The 21,660-nt window shown below is 36.9% G+C and overlaps 1 protein-coding gene across 1 annotated transcript in view; it reads left to right on the top strand.

Annotated features, from left to right (window-relative positions):
* Nucleotides 1-21,660, top strand: part of LOC124645447 — a 63,937-nt gene that overhangs the window by 5,883 nt on the left and 36,394 nt on the right. The window contains exon 2 of the mRNA XM_047185254.1: nt 17,688-17,876. Within this exon, the coding sequence (XP_047041210.1) occupies nt 17,688-17,876 (189 nt within the window). The remainder of the gene's footprint in view (nt 1-17,687; nt 17,877-21,660) is intronic.

Here is a 21,660-nt window from a genome sequence, read left to right as displayed (position 1 = left end):
ATTAACCGATGCCAAGGTGCTGTTGCACATTGTGCGAAGGTCCTAGCAGTATGTTAGTGTAATCGGTGATGATTTTTAAATAGGTAGATCAAATTTTTCGTAGCTGTAAGTAGTAAGTATATAGTAGTAATTGGGGGTAAAAATATAGTATAAGAATTTAAAAAATGTATTTGTCAATAAAAGTTTATCATTTTTACAGTTTTTTAAATTAATTTTGACCTGAGTAATTTTATAATCAAATGAGACTTAAGTGAAATAATGATTTTATTTTAAGGAGTTGATACCATTACAATATTTAAAAAAAAATACGACGCTAAATTCTCTCAAGAAAAATTAATAAAAATATAACAATTCCTACTAAAAACGGTAAGAAAGTAATCAAGAATTGCTAGAACGAAACCTCCAAGCTGTTGAGAAGCCAAAACCCCTCTTTAAGAATCTTGCGCAGCAACCCTAAGGTCTAAGAAACTGCCCCCTAAACACGGAAAAACAATTGAAAGGCGTAAAATCCACACAGTTCCTAAAAATCATCTATCACACCAATCATCTCTCATAAAAACAAAACAGAAAATTCTAGAATAATTACGTAATTCCACCCACCTGTGTCAGGATGCTCAGGGTTCCAGCAACTTCGAAGGATCGATAGCTTTTCCACTGCGCATGACAGCCACTAGCTTGGTCTAGGACAAAGCGTTGCAACCTGCACTCAGTGCGCAGTTGCAACTCTATCGATTAGTCTATTTAAGGTCCTCGAGCTAGCCTGGGAAATTTCAGCCAGGCTGGATTTCCTTTGTTTTTAAAACTGGTAGTTTTAGGTCTTTTTTGGGGCTAATTTCAGTCCTAACATCTTAATTGAGCTCCATATAGTCATACAAGACTATTTTTTGAATTGAAACTTTAATACTTTGGACTTTAGGTAGGTTCTTTGTTCTCGAAAATCTAAAAATAAGACGATTAGCGATGCAATTTTAGCTCAGAGCCTTTTAAGAACACCATCCCTACTAGCTCCCCAAAGAACGAGCAGAAAATATGAAAAAATGGACTAAAAATTTCAGTACCTGTTGATAATCGTAATTCCTTTGTCTTTAAAACTGATAATTTTAGATCTTTTTGAGTACTAATAGTATTCATTTGGGATATCTATAGTTCGGCCATTCAGAGAATGCGTTCCTGACACGTCGCGATTGAACTGACGACGTAACTTTGCAATGGCGTTGCAGTTACGATAAAAATATTTTTGCTGGTTGTTTACCGTTTTAACAATTGAGGAGCATTAAAACAACATTATTATATCAATAATCAATGAATGTAGTTACGTCGTCAGTTCAATCGCGACGTGTCAGGAACGCATTCTCTGAATGGCCGAACTATAATAGTAGTCATTTGGGACAATTTTATGCTGTAATTTTGAATTTAAACCTTATTACTTCAGACTTTAGGAAGGTTCTTTGTTCTCGAAAATCGAAACATAAGATGATTAGCAATGCAATTTTAGCTCAGAGCCTTTTAAGAATGCCATCCCTATAAACTCCAGAAAATTCTAGAAGAATATATAAAAAAAAAAACTATTTTAACGTATCTATCTATAGATAGTCAAAATTCCTTTGTTTAAAAAAGTGCAAGTTTTTGAAAAGTTTAGTAGAAAATGGTAACGGTCATTGAAATTTGCTAAGGTCCAGAAGTGTCGCTCCGAAAAACAATTTTCTTGATTTTGAACCCTAATGATATCAAGATAGGGTTGTTTTTTTGTTCTCAAAAGTACAAAATTAAGATGTTTTTGGAATGTAATTAAGTGCTAACTTTCTTCTGTTTGCAACCCAAAGAAGTGCTCGAAGTATTAAGAATATTAAGTTCGTCCAAAAATGAACTAACCTGTTGATGGTCGCGATTCCTTTGTTTACAAAAGTACAAGTTTTCGTATGTTTTTGGAAAAAATGTTATCTTTAAGTTATCTTTTACTAATACTTACATTATGTATTACGAAAAAATATTTAAGCAAAACGTGTTTACTGTAATTAATGAGACCATAAATTTTTTCGTTTTCAAAACTTAATCGCTATCATATTTATATTTACTCAGTTGATAAGAGGTAGATTTCTGGAACATTGACAGTGTCTACTTATTAACCAATTTCTGAGGTACAAACAGGGTACTCACTGTCAAGTAACGTCGTCATAAGGTCATGTCAGTACGCCAGGATAATTACGAAGAAGATACAATATCTATTCATTTTACCTATCATTAATATCATCATCATCCTCCGAACCTTTTTCCCAACTAAGTTGGGGTCGGATTCCAGTCTAACCGGATGTAGCTGAGTACCAGTGCTTTACAAGGAGCGACTGCCCTATCTGACCCCCTCAACCCAATTCCCGGGCAACCCAATACCCCTTGGTTAGACCGGTGTCAGACTTATTGGCTTCTGACTACCCGTAGCGACTGCCAAGGATGTTCAATGACAGCCGGGACCTACAGTTTAACGTGCCATCCGAAACACAGTCATTGGTGTCTAAGATATCCTTAGAAAGTACATACAAATTTAGAAAAGTTGCATTGGTACTTGCCTATCATTAATATCAAACCCAAATTTTTAATAAGTACCTACCTAGAATGTTCTTATTATTGAACAGAAAAATCTAGAAATCCCTTTCAACCTAAGGTTGCAGAAAGGTCGAATAACAGACGTTTTTTCAAGAATATTTGAAGTAGGTAGTCAATAACAGTCTGGCGATGGAATCAGACAGCTATTTTTACTTTTATACAGCAATTTTCACAAACAACATAATTGGCAATTAAGGAGCTTACAGACGTTATTTTTTTGTTAAGTTTATAAAAATAGGGATCTTCAGTTTGTTTTGACTTTATAATGCAGTGGGTGGTACTGATTGATAACGTGAAAATAATGGAAATAAGGTTTTTCATGTAAGAAATTATTTTGTATCTGGAAAAATATTTACAAAATACTTTTGGGAAAACGTTTTCTAATTATTATTGTATTTGCATATGTGTAGGTAATTTAGACAGACAATTTTGGATGGTCAATTTACTTAATGCAACCCATACTTATAGCACACCTTGCATACATTATGTACCAATTTATATATAAAATATTGTTGAAATCTTCTAATCTACAGACAGACATGTGTTGCTGGGGAGTTTGTTGCGTCAGTTCTTCCTTCCAGCAAAACTCATAGGAAAGTGGTGAAGGGTGGGCGCTTTTAGGCTGTCTTTTGAAAATCTGCGACGTTCAAAAAGTGCTGTTTTGCAGCCAATTTTGTATAACTGATTTTGAATATTATTTAAAAATGTAGGTGCAATATTTTCGTTATTGTAAACAACATTGGAATAATATTGTATTTCTAGCTACCAATTATTATCTTCCGCTAATTGGCATCTTCCTATAACGAGCTGCGATACAAGTATTGAAGCGTAAAGTCTGCCCGTCAACAAGCTTGTTATCGCTGTGCCAGGCTAACTTTACGCCCAGCTAGACAATTGTGCAGCCAGCAAACTTGCGAACTTTACGCTCCGCTGACTTCAGCGAACTGTTTCATTTGTACGCTAATTATCTTTTTGATATTACTGCGTTTTGAATTATGTAAAATAATTTCTTTTTTTTTGTATTGATAAAGGTATCGAATATTGTACTATAGCTAGTCGGCCGACAATCGGTTAATCCGATGTTTGGCAATTTTTTATTTTTAAATAAAGTCTTGATTCAAATCAATGTTATCAGTCGGTCTGATACCATCTAAATACCTAATCTTTGTAATGTGCGTACCACCATTCATCTACACACTGATTTATGAGCCCAAACAAACTATCGGCCGACTAAAAGTTTGTAGCGAGTACTCTTAGTATTTTTCGCCAGTTTTAACGAAATTTCTTTTCATAAGACTTCGAAATTATGATTTTCTTCAATAATGCTTAGAGAAGCTAGCAACAAAAACCAGTTTTATTATCAAAGAAAGTTTAGCTATAGCTTTGAGAATTCCAAGAATGCACATGGAATAAACCGAGTTCAAATCTACACATTAAAGTTAAATCTACACATTAAAGTTGGTATGAAGCTTGGCGCTTACGTCGTTCTAAAACCACAGCGCAGTGAGTAAAAGTAGTTTTAGTGAAGCCAAGTGAAAGTATCATAATAATTAATTTTAGTTATCTGTTATTTTGTAATGCTGACGAGATTTATTCTTACTATGTCCGTCGTGAGAAATTCATTGTTTGAAAATTTTGACGCTTTTTTTTTTGTTTTAAATAACTTGCAAATTATACTGAGCAGTGTTAACTATCATGACCATAACCTTCACTTTAACTTAATAATGACCAACTTTCGGTCTTACCTGCGTCCCGTCTTCGTAAAAAGTCTGGTACTGACATATTGCCTTCCTGGATAAATGGGCTATCTAACACTGAAAGACTTTTTTAATGTGTTCGTGGAGATAAGCGCGTTTGAGAAAAGAAGCATACTCCAAGTAGGTACTTATCTATGATCTTGTTTAAACGAATCCTAAGAAAAATGCATTGGCTCTAAGACAACATAACGATTATCCTGTTAGACACACTACATTCTAAGTTAGTTCTGTAAACATCACAACCATCATCCTCCAAGCCTTTTCCCAAACTATGTTGGGGTCGGCTTCCAGTCTAACCGGATTCAGCTGAGTACCAGTGCTTTACAAGAAGCGACTGCCTATCTGACCTCCTCAACCCAGTTACCCGGGCAACCCGATACCCCTTGGTTAGACTGGTGTCAGACTTACTGGCTTCTGACTACCCGTAACGACTGCCAAGGATGTTCAATGACAGCCGGGACCTACAGTTTAACGTGCCATCCGAAACACAGTCATTGGTGTCTAAGATATACTTAGAAAGTACATACAAACTTAGAAAAGTTGCATTGGTACTTGCCTGACCTGGAATCGAACCCGCGCCCTCATACTCGAGAGGTTGGTTCTTTGCTCACTAGGCCACCACGACTACTAAACATCACAACCAAAGACACAAATAAAAAAAATAAAAAATCCAAAAATGAGAACCACCTCTTCTAGAAGTCGGTTAATAACTAACTCAAATGACTAACACATATAAAACAATATAAACTACATAACTAACAACCCTGCCTTCCTTGCAAATTGTTATTACCTATTACATACAGTTCCTTGTTATAAAATGTCGAGGAAATTGCCAATCAAATGCTCGGAACTTAATACTGAAGCTGGTTTAGTAATATCCTTTCTGTGAATGACAATGATATCCGTAACTGCATAAGGGCTCGTAAACATTTTATTGTAAGTCGTGGCGTCTTACGGCTGACCCAAAAGCTAATCTCAAATCTGACGACTTGCTAACTAGATATAGAATTTTGCATAAGCCCAAAACAAGTTAATGTCAAATCTCTATCTCTTGTTAGAAAAACCAGGGATAGATAGAAAATTGGGAACGGCCCTTAGTGATTAAAGCATCTATTTTAAAGCGCCTAACCATTTCTTGACAGAAGCACCTTTCAGACGGCTTAATTAGAATAATAACGCAGGTATCTAATTGTATACGTGGGCTGCGGAATTATTCGAAAGACTTAGGTACTATTTATTGTGCTCTCGGATGCATCGGTGCGGTTTATTGGGTTATAGTGACTTCCAAACTCCTACTTCGTGAAAATTTAAAAAGTGATTTCGGCCCAACCGCGAACATTATCAACAGCCTATTAGATATTAATACACAGATAGATATTACAACTAAAACAACAACGCATCACAGCACACCTAACACTAAACTACCATCATCGTTCGTCACCTATCCATCGAGTGTAACACGAGCCTATCGCATGCCTCGACTTCCACCGGCAAGCATGTTCTCAACCGACCTGATTACAGTCGAACTAACTGCGCATTGGACTCCTAACGGTGCAAGAATGCGGCCTCCAAGCCAACACCTTGGGTATCACGGATTTCGGAATTCATTTAAATGGGACATGTATGTTTAAGTTGCAACTGGTGATTTTACGGGTGTTCTTGTGTGGGAAAATCCATTTTGACAATTAAGGCTCTATAATGCCCGCCTCTGCCTTATCGTCTTTCACGAAACCTATCCGTAGTTTTTTTTTGTGTAGTGGTCGTCCTCTTCCAATATAACTGCCGGATCGTAAGGCTCTATGAGTTATCATTTTATTAATATTGGTGATATTGATCATCAATTTCATACCTTACTCAATTTTTAGGGTTCCGTACCTCGAAAGGAAAAAACGGAACCCTTATAGGATCACTTTGTTGTCCGTCTGTCTGTCTGTCTGTCTGTCTGTCTGTCTGTCTGTCTGTCTGTCAAGACCCTTTATCTTAAGAACGCGTGGACGTATCAAGCTGAAATTCACATGAAATACTCGGGTCTATTGTCCCTTTAGGCTGTGAAAATATCAAGCTTCTAAGCCAAGCCAATCAAAAGATACAACCGATTATGTCGATATTTTCAACAAATTCTCGACACTCGCAAAGGAATCAAAACCTACAGGGTACTTCCCGTAAACTCAGAATCTTGAAATTTGGCATGAAGCATTGTCATATAATGCAAATATAGGAAAAATTGCGAAAATCACATTTTTTTTGTTATATAACATAATAAAAATATTTTAATAAAATGAAACTTACTACCTTATTTCTCACGAACGAATAAAGGTACCAAATTGAAATTTATACCAAATACCTAGGTCTATTGTCCCTTGAAGAAAATGAAAAAATCAAACTACTAAGTTAACGCGATCAAAAGATACAGCAGTTTTACCGACACCTTAGACGAATTTCCGTCACACGCTAGGGAATCAAAACTTACAAGGTACTTCCCGTGAACTCAGAATCTTAAAATTCGGCACGAAGCAACGTTATATAGTACAGATAAAGGAAAAATTGCGAAAATGATAAATTTGAAGTTACATAAAATATTAAAATATTATTTTTGCTTACATGACATAAAATATTTTTTTAATAATTATAAACTTACTACCTACCCTTTTTCACATGAACGCGTAGAGATATTAAAGTTTTGAATAAAAAGTGAAATTCATATCAAACACTTCTTAAATATAATGGCCTCTAAACTGTGAAAAATTTTAAATCATTCAAAGGTCATTGGGCACCTTAGTATGAAAACCATACCCACGGCGGATACGAACGAAATATAGCACAGTATAATGATAAAGGCTCTGATTTACTATGGCATTAGTGGCATCAATGTGAACCATGGGAATCTAGAGAAAATCAGGTGTAAACATCAAATATTTTCCTCATTTCAATGGGGAATTTAAACGACCAAGTTTGACGGATTTGAGAAATCATTTCTTTGTAGTGAAAGAGTATACTCGCCCTTTATTTCCATTGTCATCAGGTCAAGATCTGATGATGGAAATCCTGAGAAATCGAGGGCAACTATCAGAAATTGTAGGCATGCATAGGATTAAAACTTGATTCTCAGATGTATGTCTGGTGATACTATCAAACAGTGAAGGTTTAGAGCTTATCTGATGATGGAGACGTGAGAAAGTCGAGAGAACTCGGTATGTTTTAGTTACGTCGTGTTTGGGCTTATATTATTCGTATTGACGAGAACTTTTCACAAAAGTTAAAAATAAAAACTTTTTACAAAAAAAAAACAACTTCTAAAACAACAAGAAAACTGTTTATATGCATCGGTCTAGATCTCGGTGGTTAAATAAATATAGATGCATTCTCTAGACACCGACTTTTACACCGATGCGCCTAACATCTTTTTAATTTCTTTCTTGCTTTTGTTTTCTTGTTGCTTTTTTATATGTTTGAAGTTGGATTTGTTTGTAAAATGCTACAAAATAAAATAATGCCGACTTTATAAAACAAAGAAAGGGACAGAATTACACTTTTGTCAAGGCTCTAGAAACGTAAAGCCAGCAGCCCCGAATCCTACTCTCTAGAAGTCGTTGTTACAATTCGACAGCTACAAGTCGTCAGGCGGTCTGCTTTAACCCAAGTTAGTAGTGAATTCTCATCACCTAAAATAAAATAAGCTCCAACACAAGGTTACGTTATAAATTGTAAAGGAGTTCCCATAACTATATCTGATCTTAGCTGTCGATCCCACAATGGCAGTCAAACCTATCTTTGTGGAAAGTCTTCGCCAATACGAATAAAATAAGCCGAAACACGTGGTAGTTGCAACATACCGTTTGGGAGTTCCCATGACTCTCTGTAGTCTCTATAATCAAATCAGCTCCAAACCTTCACTGTTTACCAGTACCCTCAAAAATACACTCACATGTCTGGTTATGACTCGATGCGTGCCTACAATATTCAAGAGTTGCCCTCGATTTCTCAGGGTTTCCAGATCCTCATCAGATCCTGGTCATCCGGATTGGCACCTTCCTTCTTTATGAAATGTCTTTAACAATAAAAACTAGCATTGCAACCTGTACAATCCTCTGAAACTGCTTGCCTTTTATATTTTTCAAACGATCCTGGACATTCGTCTCCATGGAATTTTAATAAAATATTTATATTCAAAGAAACGTCATACCATTCTCCACGATTTAAAACTACTTTGATTCATGTCCGCCACTTTTTACAAAGCGGGTCAGATATGCCCCATGACCTTTAAGACATAATTAGTTATTTTCAATCAGATTTCTGAATGATGACTATAAAATGTTGTATATAAATAACTTTAATAAAATAACTTTTACAAGGTACTGGCCTACTATTTTAGTTATATTATAAAATAAAAAATATTAACTATTTTGACTCTCACGAAATTACCATAACTATGATTGTTCTAAACTGAACGGTTGGCGCGAAACTCACTTTTTATCTATACAGCATTTGTACGGAACCCTCGGTGCGCGAGTCCGACTCGCACTTGGCCGGTTTATTATTTCGATAAATGATGTCATGACGGCAACCCAGCATCTTGACTTACCCAATAAGGAATCTCCTCTGTGTACAGTACACAAACCTCAAAATGCCAAAACTGTGACATAAAAACATACCTTTAATGACCAAAAGGTGATGATACTATGAGCATGCAGCCATGTAGGACCTGAAACGCCCACATCTCAGCTACATACTTACCGGAGCCGGGTGAACGCTCGTAACTTTCGCCGAATGATTCACAACGTTGTCACACATAGAAGATAAAATAAAAACAACTAATGAATCACCTGTTTCCTGTTACACTTCGCTGTTCAATCATGTAATCAAAATTGTATGAGGATGTAGCAAAAACTAAGAAAAAAGTTTAACATTCTCAACATACTTTTGTTTTTGATTACAGTCATAGGAAAAGTCCACGTATGTCAATAATTGTGTGTACATTTTCATTTTGTGATAATCATTTAAATACGACATGACTTTAAACCTAGTCGATGATAGAGACAAATTCAATTAAAACTGTAGAAATATTACTTCAATTCAAAATTATATTTCTATTTCTTTTGGAAATAATTCCTATTTTATCATTCGCATAACAAGTAATGATGAGACCGGTCACCGAATGTAATATGATATGGTGTCTCCGTATCAGATGCTTTGCGACCCAGAACTTTAGACTGGAACGTACTACATACTAGAGTAGTGCAATGAGCTCGTTTTTGCCATCATATGTATTTGTAATAATAAGTCTGGACGAAAAAGAAGAGCTACAGCACCAGTTTATTTGTCGCGGTTTCACGCCAAAACAACTAAACTAATTTAAATATTTAGAGAGAGTTTAGACCCTTACAAAGGACGTAGGCTATCTTTTACACTGTTGCTACTGTTGCAGTAGGTATTATATAGGTATATCGATTCTGGCAATATGATTGAAATCACAAGGAAGCTAGTGTCAGATACTAAATGGCCCGGTGTCTTAAATATTATTTTCGAAAACATTCTATACAAAAAATCATAATGCTTAAGTAAATAGAAAATATACAACCAACACTAAAATCGTTGTTAAGAATTTGAGGATCTGATTTTCATCTTACAAAATAACATTTATACACATGTTATGTACACACGTATATAAAAGTGATATATTCCACAATAAAAACAAGATGTAACAAAGCTGTTTATTGCCCAAGCTACTGAGTAACAACAAAATAATGCGTGCTTAACTCGGCGATTACAATCAACCCTATCGCCTCTGAATCGTCTAAACTCGGCCGATTCGACCCGAATGACTTCATTGGGAAAATCTAAAGTTTCTCATAATACCGCATAATACAACCACTTAGCGAATATCAACTTTAAACGTTCGCACGTAAGGTTGCTAATCAGTTGAAGCGGTGCAAGCTTTCACATCTCTGATGGGATTGCGTCAAGATAATCTTGCTCATGCTATGAAAGTTTTCTCAGAAGTACGGAAGCGTTGATTCTTTAGTTTTCATGCTCTTCTGTGTAGGAATATGGACCTTAAGGAGTTTTAACTGTTCTCAACTTTTGTCCAATATCGTGTGACCTGTTTTCGTGAGTTACGTCTTAATAATTTCCTCGGTGAGATGGACTTTGTGAAAATATGCGCAAGACACTAAACAGTATGCAAATGCTTTTTGACCTGTAATAAATATGTCTATCAACATATTTTTATTTATGCTTGCCAAATGCGATCTTAGGTTATATTTTTTAGATAAAGTTAATTGCAAGACACATCTTAAAATTACTGGAATATCAGAGAAGGTTATCAACCCTAGTCAGTTTTATTACAATCAATATACTTCTTTAACCCAAAACCATATTAAACAGCAACTGTGCTCATAACCGGGTCATTGCGACCGGTCGTAGGTCGTACGGTCATAACCCTAAGAGAAACTAACCTGTGCTCAGTAGTATAATTACTAAGTACTAAAACTGTGTTTATGACTAGAAATACATGCTAAGAAGAACCTAGATCACAATCCGGGAGAAACTAGCCACTATTTGCAACTACATAAAAATAGAATTTTATAACTTGTGTTATTTTATGTTTGTGCATATATTACTTAGGTATATAAAGCTGAATAATTGTTTTATGTCGTTTGCTATGTCACCAATACGCCAGCCCAGCGCGGTGGGTATACGGGCAACAAACGATAGACAAATCCCCCAAGCTTGAGGTAGACAGCCCAGCAGTGGAAGTTTTTGGGCTGCGACGAACAGATAAATACATACAAAAATTAAGCTCTCTTTACCCGACTGTCAAGAAGCTATAGTTCTTCTTCAGTATTGAAGTCACAGTCAATTTCAAACGACGTAATGAAACAGAAAGATACATAAACGTATGTAGGCATATGCTTACTTATCGAACAAAATGTGCAGCAACTGGTGATTTACGGTCCTTAACAACTCAGTAAGCTAGAAAAAAGTGCAACAACTTGTTACTCCTTGCTCATGGCAGCCTGCCAAGTCCCGCCAGCGGTCTGGCACGTTGCCAGACCCCGCCAAGCTCTTGGCATGCCACTGTCTGGCATTTTAACACGCTTAAACGGCCGTAACCATCCTGTTGCATGCAAATGCGAGTTCATGCATAAACTTCGAAGCTTAATTCTTGTTAGGAAGGCTCAATTAAGTGGATTTTTTAGCTTGTATTTTCGCTCTTTGTTTTCGTGCCTTTTTGGCGGCCGATTCTGTTTTCTAAATAAGTTGAAATGCTCTAAATACCTATAGTAAAGTTATAAGCTGTGTGATTATACTTAACTTACAAGTGTTTGGCCAAAAATGATGCAAGATAAAGCAGTAATAATGTTGATTATAACAAAGTAATAGTGTCAAGTACTATCAAAGCTAATAAGTTGCCTCATTTCAAGCACAATACTTTGTCAGCCAAAGGAAAGCTGACCACAACGATTACAAGTAGGTTCTTTTTATATATTAACATTTTTATGAAACACTACATTATAATAAAAGCTGATGCATAACTTCGCTTCACTGATAAGAGATCGTAGCAAAGGTGAATGAACGACTGTAAAAACAGGTGCATCCTGATGATAAAGCTTACACAATGTTTGAGATAATACAGCTTTGTCCTAAGGCTTAACACTTAGTAGGCTTATGGAAAACATACCGTTGATTCATATTTTTTTTTATGAATTTGTCGTAAAGTAAACTGTTGGTTGACTAGACCTTTCTGGTCAGGTAGGTCAGTCAGTCAGAAGCCAGGACGTCTGTCAACAAGCCTAACCAAGGGATGTCTTCTAGTTCTTGGCGAGTCAATGGCAATCAATCTTAAAGGCCCAGTATTTTACCGCGTGCACGGCGTTGTCAGTGGTGATGAGTAGGTCTTTCCCTGGGCAGGTGTTGGCCGTGTTGGGGCACAACTGAAGGTAATGAACAACAAACAATAAGGGATTCCGAGATGCCCAGACAATTGTGTTTAGCAGCTTAGATAGGCAATCGATCTGTTTGCGGTTCGACTTGAAGCTGACCCCAGCACAGTCGGGAAAAGGCTAGGCAGATCATTAAAATGAAGAGGTCTTCAAGTACAGCTCATTATTTATGATTTACAGCATTAATTAGAGAAGTTCTGTACTTCATAATTATCTTATGGGCGATAGTAATTAACGCTCGATGCTATCCGATATGCGTTTGTTATGAACATATTAACACTTGTACGCGAATAGTAAAGTTACGATCGGTAATAACGCACGTGGTGATGGTATGATATAATGGTTATAATGAGGTTTCTGCTTTTTGATAAATTCACACTTTGTAGACTTATCTCATTAGAATTAGTTTATTAAATACTCTCTGGTTGATGCGATTTCACCCGCATCCTAGGAGAACTACAAGCTATCGGGTAAAAAGTACCTAGACTGTCTGTGTATCAAACAGTGCAGTAGTTTCGGCATAAAAGCGGAACAGACAAAATTACTTTCGCACTTTATAATTTAAGTTACATTATTAAGTACCTATTGCTACGATAATGTAAGATTCCAATATGAATAACATTTTCTAATTATTAAACGTGAGACTTTTTGATAGAGTCGCTTGCGCTTCAACTGAGCGGTCTCAAATTCGATACAGACTGGATTTATTTGGCTATCTACAGATTCTGCCTCTGAGAATTTTCTTATTAGCACTTTGGAGTTTCTGTTATTTACCTCTAAGAACACATCTGCCTAAGTCTCCAAAAAAAAGCATAACATATACATTTAAGTACCCACTGAAAAACTAATTAAACCATCACCGGGAAAGTCTCACCACGTAAGATCTGTAAGTATGATACAAAATAAATGATTCAATCTCAATGACTCAGAGGTCACCGACCCCACCTGTGTGACCCACTGCGATCTGCCGCAGGGTAGAAAGTTTTCGAGAAAGGCACCGCAATGACCTTGTCACGAAGAATGCGGTAGGTGTGTTTATTTAAATTTTTAAGTATTACAAATATTTTATTTCTATACTATCCTTAGTTGGTGTAAATGTGAAAGTTTCTGTCTGTTTGTAAGGTTTTTATGCAGAAATTACAGGACCACTTTTAATGGGACTTGGTGCACAGATAGTTTAGAGCCTAAGAAAGGATCTAGGCTACTATTTATCCGAGCGAACGGAGTTGTTCCTACAGGGTGCAGGTATAACTGCGGAAACAAAGATACTTTTCACCGGCTTTTATGAAAAAATTCACTGAACCGATTTTCATGGGATTTTTGTACGTGGATAGAAGGTAACAAAGGATATAGGCTACTTTTTATCTGAGTGTACGGAGTAGTTCCTACAAGACGCAGGTGGAACGAGTCTAATATAATATTTTGTAACTTCAATGTAAGCGAAAGGCTCTAATCTTCGTGAATTTATATAGTTGTTGAAAGTGCAACTGACGATAATCAATGAATGAATAGGCGGAATAGGCCAATAAAATGCCAGCGTCTCCAATGTCAAGGTTTTGTTGCGAGTTTTCACCGTTTGTGTGACGCCTGGAGAAAATTACGGAGAGAGATATAACATTGAAGTTTATTTAATTCCGAGATAATTACTTGAATATAAAATAATTATTTTGTGTATTGATTCATGATATGCACCTATTTGAATATGTATATTATTTATATTTATATTAGCTATTTAACCGACATGTGGGACTGTGAAGAGACAAATGTTTCTTCTGGTCTAATGGCTCTAGCAAACAGTTACAAGTTACCCCTTGGTAAGACTGGTCGTCAGGCTTACTAGCTTCTGACTACCCGTAACGACTGCCAAGGATGTTCAACGACAGCCGGGACCTACAGTTTAACGTGCCTTCCGAAACACAGTCAATGGTATCCAATATATAGTCGACGCTTACACAAATTCGCGAACAAATCTGCAAACAATTTTGTTGTCTCCATAACCTTTTTCTGTTCAGTCGAGTTGACAACGCTAGGTGCTAAAGATGACTCTATTTTCTCTCACAGCACGCTTTCTTAATCAGGCTAATAGTTCGGCAGACAATTGTTTGTGTTATCATGATCTGCTAATTTTCCACTTCCCGGGTTTGTCACTGTGTGACTGTGTCGCGGTTTTGTGGCAATTTTTATATGAGTTTTAGTCCCATTTGATTTTTTATAGAACTAGTGTGGTTGAGGTGTTCAATCGTCTGGGTTTTTGTTAATGAAAGTTAAGTAAATGATGAATTATTAGGTATCCACACCTATAATTAGGGATAATACTTCGTTGTTTTAATTATTTGTGTGGGTTTATTTAGTAGTTAATATAGAAGAATATTTAAAAGAAATTAGTATATTCTTATTTTCTATCAAAATTAATCTATGCTTTATGTGATTACATGAAACTATACAATATTTTTAAATTGAAACAACTATTTTATTTTTAATTTAAATTCCATGTTTCGTAATAACAAACATATTAATCCTACAAACATGGAATATAATTCCCTTTACTTTGAAAGCTGCATTCCTCGAACACAGCTACCTACCGCCCACGGCGAGTTCGACATCAAAGGATATTCTCGGATTGCAATTACGTGGCTTCCCGGAACTGCAGCCAGGGGGCTCTAGGGTGTTCTAGGGGGCTTATGAATCAATAACAGCCACCCTGCAGCCTTCCGTCCGTTGCCATGGGAACCTTTTAGTCTAGATACAAGTGCGTGGGCTGTACCTCCACTCGTTACCATGGCAACCAGCCATATAGTTGGATCTGTTAGTCTGTGTGCTGTGCACCCCCTTTTATATTGATTTATTGGTGGATGCTGCTAGTTGCAGGTATATTTTATTCTCGATGTTATGTAAGTTTTGTTGGAGCATAATATTTTTGAATAAAATATGTGAGGATATGATAGGGTAATTTTAGGACACATAGGCTTACATATTGAATGTTCAAGTTGAATTATTGCCATGACAACCTTCAAACTCTTCAAACAAAGGAGTTTTTGAAACAAAGAATTGCTGAAATGTTTGGTAAATTGATGGCATCGAGTGTTTTATCGGGGTGCGGGAAATAGTTCCTTCAGGAAAAGCTTATTCGAAATAATGCGGATAAATCTGCCACTTACTATTTCGACAGCAATGGTTTTGAGGGACCAAAATAATATCTCCACAAATGTACTGAAAGAAAACATGACCGTAACGCCGAAAAAATCTGCAAAATATGTCTCGAGAACGAATTACTTCGCTTTCACTGACTCCAGATCAGTCTATTCGCGATGCTTCGGTCGAACACGATGCCACGATTCGACACAAGCCACCATGTCAAACTGCTTTCCAATCTTCCACAATATAAACAAATAACGATCGCCTGTTTAGGAGGATTTCGTTATTTAGGTTGCGTCTACACGGTGCATGTAGCTGGAGCAAATTAACATGCGCAAGTGACAAGAGCACGCGGGTGGGTATTTTGCTTTGGTACATGCGCGAGTCGCTGGACATGCAAGTTCTAATGGATGTAACCTGCGCATGTGCCTCAATATGCGCAAGCTACTTGCACCGTGTAGATCATTATCACTGCTGAACGTAGGCCTCTCCGATGGGACGCCACCCAACCATGGGCAGCCCGCATCCATAGAATACTTGCTTACTTTGGATATATCCTGCGCAGCTGGCTGATCTCTCAAAAGAGAACAGCTGATTTGGCCGATGAAGGGTTCTCACTAAATAATGTTCTTACATAAATAAAACGCAACTCTACTTTTCTTTTTTAACAACTGTCATTATTGGCACCAGAGCCAAATCCAGCATCAAAGCTATTGCGGCTACAGCACTGAGGCACACCTTGATAATGACCTGACGTCGTAGAGGAACTCCTAGCGCGAAGAGTAGTTCAGCTACGACTTGGGTGAGCTCCCCTGAATGATGCCAGCGATGCCAAATAGCCCCAGCATTGACCAGAAGTAATGCTGCACCAGTACTGCAAATATACGCCTGCAATTCAACATAGGGGTTATTAGAAAGTGGTTTCCCAGAGCAAAATCACACAATTATATGCACAGTAATGACGGGATGTTTAAACGAACCAATTGGCAGTCTTCAAGGCTTTCTAAAGGTTTAACAGAACAGGCGTTAAATTATATCAATTAACGGAATGTAGCTTCGAGGCACCAACTTTTTCTTGCCACCGAATGTTATTGTATTTCCATACAAATTCACTTTTGCGCTTACATCTAACCGACACGATACGTTATGCGTAATATTCATAGACGCTGACATTCGGCGGCTGACAGTCAGTTTGGTTTGAACGCAGCCTAAAAATCAAATCTGAGCTTAGTATTATACCTGCATAGCTTTGCCCCCGCAGCGGTCGGCTCCCGCACAAAGGGCTAAACCAGTAACAGCTACGCAGTAAGTCACCAGAACTCCTCCAGAAACTGACTGCTCCCAACGAAAGACCCTCAGAGATCGCACGTGCATCGTCAGAACCGATACCAGCAGTATCATGGCTATCAGTCGCAGAGCAAGCAGGGGGACTCGCTCGTTGCCAGGGGTAGGCTCCCCTTGACCAGGGCGGGTTTGGGTCCACTGGGGTAAAAAAAAACACGAAAAATATGCAATATGATACTAGGTAAATTAATAGATCTTTGAATTCTGTTAAAGTTGTTAATATGCTTTATTTGAAACACTTAATTTGTTTTATAGCAAATATTGATTTAAGAATGATTAAACCAATATTGCTACGGACATTGGAAGGCTAGGCTTGTCATCCAGATGCATCTATTCGCTCAGGACTCGGAAATATTAAAGTCAATTTTCAAAATCACTTACTTCGAAACTCATGTTGGCTGTAGTTTTCTTTTCACAATCATATCCAGAGTAGTCGGGCAGTAATAGAACCGCTCATTATCCAAGCATGTAATATCGCACGTGACGCCATGACAGGTGGAATCCATAGAGAATGTAGAATGTGACGAGAGCAAGGAGGCGGATGATTTGAGTTTTTACTCGAATGATGTTGCACCTTTTTTGTGGAGTCATATCTGGATTGTATTACTTTTTTTATTAAACCTAGTTTTATATGCATTGTTGTTACAGAGTGTTGTGGTTATTTTATTCGGATATTGTTGAAAACGTTTTCTCCGTTGAGTTAAAGTCCATTTGCTAGGGATGCTTCTAAAGTTTCTGTGTCTTAGTCTAGTTGGCCGCTTTCTTCGTTTTACCTAAATAACTTAACCACATCTGGTATTGATTTTAGGAATAAGCAGTGCATTTGAAATTGAATTCTTTCTACAATACTTTCCGCACCATCTCATCTCTGTTTACCATCATTAACCATACTTTCTTTCTATTGAAGGGTTATCAGCATCGACATGTCAGTTCCCCGGTGCCCCTGCACACTGCAAGGTGACCTTCTCCGAGGACTCGATGTCTGAAGGCACCATAGCCTCTTACGAGTGTGAACGAGGCTTCGAACTCCTGGGACCAGCCAGGAGACTGTGTGGCGCCAATGGGAAGTGGACGCCTGATGGCATTCCTTTTTGTGGTGAGTTATTTTATTGTAGTAGTAGATTTATTAAAAGAACTTGTAGGGAGGAATGGGGCAATATTACAGAGAACTTCGTGCCACCATTTTCCTTTTTATAGAACGTTTTCCGAGCATTATATAACTCAAAAATATTGAATTCGCCATTATCGCGTTAAAAGGAAATAGGAATTCATTTGTTTATTGAGTGCAGATTCCTGCTTTGAAGCATTGCAGCTTTGGGTAGATTTTACAGCGCAAAGCTGTAATTTCTCTCTACCAAGAATTTTCTTGGAAACACTCAGAATCCGTATATCTACCTAGTAAAGTGACAAATAAGTTGGTGACACAAGAGGCTTTGAATATAACATGTCTTTAGGATGGCCAAGCACCATACTGTAGTGTAGTTAGCTAATGTAAGCGGTTACCACATACTATCGTGTAAATCTTCCTGGTCATTAGTTGCGTTTCACTTTCATATCAAAAGCTACATTAGAAAGAGGGTATTAAGTCACTATGTATCCCTTCAAAAAAGTATATTAGTTAAAATGCGTAAATCGATCGAAAAGATATGTTAATTAAATAACTTAACAAAAAACCAATCATTATAAAGTAGGAGCGAAACAATAAAATCGTGACGAAATCGTAATATAAAATTTCAATAGAATAATAGAAAAAACTACATAACAAAGGGCATTAGTAGGTATACTTTCTTTGAGAGTTGTGGGATTGTGTTACAAAGAATCTCCGCTTTTTAGACGCCATTCATAGTCTTGTGAAATGTTTTCACGAAGAAAGTAAAAGTCGGTCATGTATCAGGGTTGCCAAGTATTGTACTTGTGGTTAATTCAATTTGACGCATTGTGTATTGTTTAGATCGTCTTATTAACGTCTGCGAGAGAATTGTTGCTGTAAGAAATTACGACTTACGACATAGAAGACGGAACTTTACTTTTTTTAAATTATTGAAATACTAGTTTTTGGCAGCAGTCTCGCCCGCTTTCTGAAGGAACTACTTTCCGCACTTAGTTAAAAAGTAGCCTACCTACATGTTATTTTGAAGTAATTTGAGAAAACGATATGATTGAACAATGAAATTTGAATACTTGATCAAAAACTTCGTCGCTCGGCTTTGGTAGAGTCTGGGCCTTATGTCTGCATCAACGCGAGGCGGTGGAGTTAAATAATAAAGACAGTTGCCTGTTTGCTGAAAATTTGTAGTTTATAATAATAGTAATCCATCTATTAATATTTTAATTAAATAATCCCTAAAAATAATCCTGTAATACGGGTGAAATATGTTTTGTACACTACAACTTGCATAATTGTTAACACCTTATGTAAAGTATGTACCATATTTCAAGCAAATAAATGATTTATTTATTATTATTATAAATCATATTTCTTGCAATCGCTTGTAGGTAGGTACTAATCTGTACTAATATTATAAAGTTTGTTTGTTTGGTTGTAATGGATAAACTCAAAAACTACTAGACCGATTTTAAATATTCTTTCACCATTAGAAAGCTATATCATCTGCGAATAACATAGACTACATTTTATCCCGGTGCGGACAGTAGCTCCCACGGGACGCGGGTGAAACCGCGGGAATACGGTTAGTACTTATATATACTCATAACCCAAGAATCATCACAAACAAACATGACACACACTTTATTATAAGATAGAAAGGTGACAGTTGTGACAATGTTACGCCCGACCCCGGTGTCGTAAGGTTATACCCAGCGACACGTCACGTCAGCGTCATGCCGTGGTCTTTGTCTATGGTGTGACGAATCGTGACAATTGTCCAAAACGACACTCTCACTTCAATAATCGAGGGATGGTTCTTTCGCGGGAAATTTCTTCCCAAAGCTAGATGAAATATAGCTTCTATAACCAAGAGATAATGTAGCTTCTCAGCTGTAGAATTTTTAAATCGGTTCTCTTGATTTGGACGACAAACAAAAAAGAAGTTTCATCTCTAATACGTTACTATAGAAGCATATGAAGATAATAGGTATCTATTTATAGTCGCACATGTCGGCTTAGGTTACATAAACGATTCTGAAACACCAAAAAGCTCAACAGGGTATAGCTTTTACCTAACAATCAAGAAGGGTAATGTTTTTACATTCGGTAACCTTCGAAATTCAAATCAGTTTCAACATAAGAAAGCTTCAAAAAAAACAGAATCATAAATCAATTGGACACGCGGTTGAACCATCGCTCAAGGCGCTAGTACATGGTGCTCCAGTTGCCATCACACCTGTGAATGATATTACTTATTAAGTACCGGTACAGTTATGATCATCTGTACCATTCAATTATTGTACCGCCCGTAGCTTGAATGTTCGTTATTATGAACATTTGTTTTCGTTGTTTTTGGAAGACGGGAAGAGTGAGTCCGTGGAGTGCGGATTGAACCGTTGGATAACTGAATGTTTATTTTGAAGATAATCGTGAATCTTATCAAACTTTTTAGGCCTAATTCACCGACAATGTAAACGCCCGCTATAATAAATCAACTGCTTTGAAATTTGATATAGTAAACAGTTGTTTATATATTGTGTCTAATACCGGCTCCATAGCTACTCGTCACTGTAATGTACCCCATCAAACTATCGGCATGAACATATCCATGCTAACGGCTGATTAAGTTGGTAGGGTGCAGTGAGCTCTTAGTATGATTATTATGTGACAGACATGTTTATGAAACAATAGATTATACCCTGAATATTGATTAAGATGCTAACTCGCGTGGACCGTCTATGATAAAGCTCAACTTAAAGCTTAGTTGAATGAATAATCTAGTAAAAAAAGTTAAGGTATTAGGAGAGCTTTAGATGCAAAATAATCAGGTTACAACTAAAACACCTAGTTTTCCACAAGTACTTCTAACCACTGTCTACAATAGACCGGTACTAAGTTACATGTAAGTTGTTAAAGCACCAGTTATTTCAAGTTCCGTATTGATATGAAGTCCCGTTACCGTCCGCCATATTATGTTCGGGGGGACAGTGTTGCCAGAATTATAATTTACACCTTTGTTATATTATAACAGGTGGTTTTTTGCTGACTTTGTATGTAGTTGGGAGTTGGTTATGTATGTTGGTACAAAAAACTGAAGTTGAAATATTAGCTTAGTTGTTTTTTCATGTCTGTTTCGTTAAACACTTAATTATTGAACTTAACTGTATTTATTTATTTGAAAGCTACGCTTATGTTAATCTAGATAAATAACCAATTCAAATATTTAATTAAAGAATTGGCACCGGCTAATTATAATACAAAATAAGAAATTAAAATTTAAATGATTGGCATGCAAAATATCGTATCCATATTTGCATCCACGTTAACTTACTTTCCAATAATTACTCCGAAAAAGGCACAACAATGTACGATTATCACTAAATCGATATAGGTCAAACATGCGACTGTATCGAATCGGCACGATCACTCGATTATCGCTTAATTTGTATTCGATTCGCGCCCATGATTCACCTGTGACACAAAATCCTCCTTATGGTGTCTATGGCCTACAAACAAATGACATACGATTAATATTCGAAGATATTGCCCACGGAGTAAGGAAACACGAGTGGAGATGCCGCTAATGCATACGATAATACAGCCGGTCAGGCGCCTTCTTCTAGGTCAATTCAAGTCAATGGGCTTGACCAAAACGATCAGTTCCGAGCGGTTCCTTGAGACATCTCGATTTTTGTTTTTTTTGGTATTACAAATAATGATTTGGTCCAAGGATAAGGCGTAAAACAATACCGTGCCTCGTTCCCTGCTCACC

The sequence above is a fragment of the Helicoverpa zea genome, chromosome 31 (genome assembly GCF_022581195.2).
Source record: "Helicoverpa zea isolate HzStark_Cry1AcR chromosome 31, ilHelZeax1.1, whole genome shotgun sequence".
Classification (NCBI taxonomy): domain Eukaryota; kingdom Metazoa; phylum Arthropoda; class Insecta; order Lepidoptera; family Noctuidae; genus Helicoverpa; species Helicoverpa zea.
Note: the sequence above shows the minus strand (reverse complement) of the source record. Positions and strands in the feature narration are given on the sequence as shown.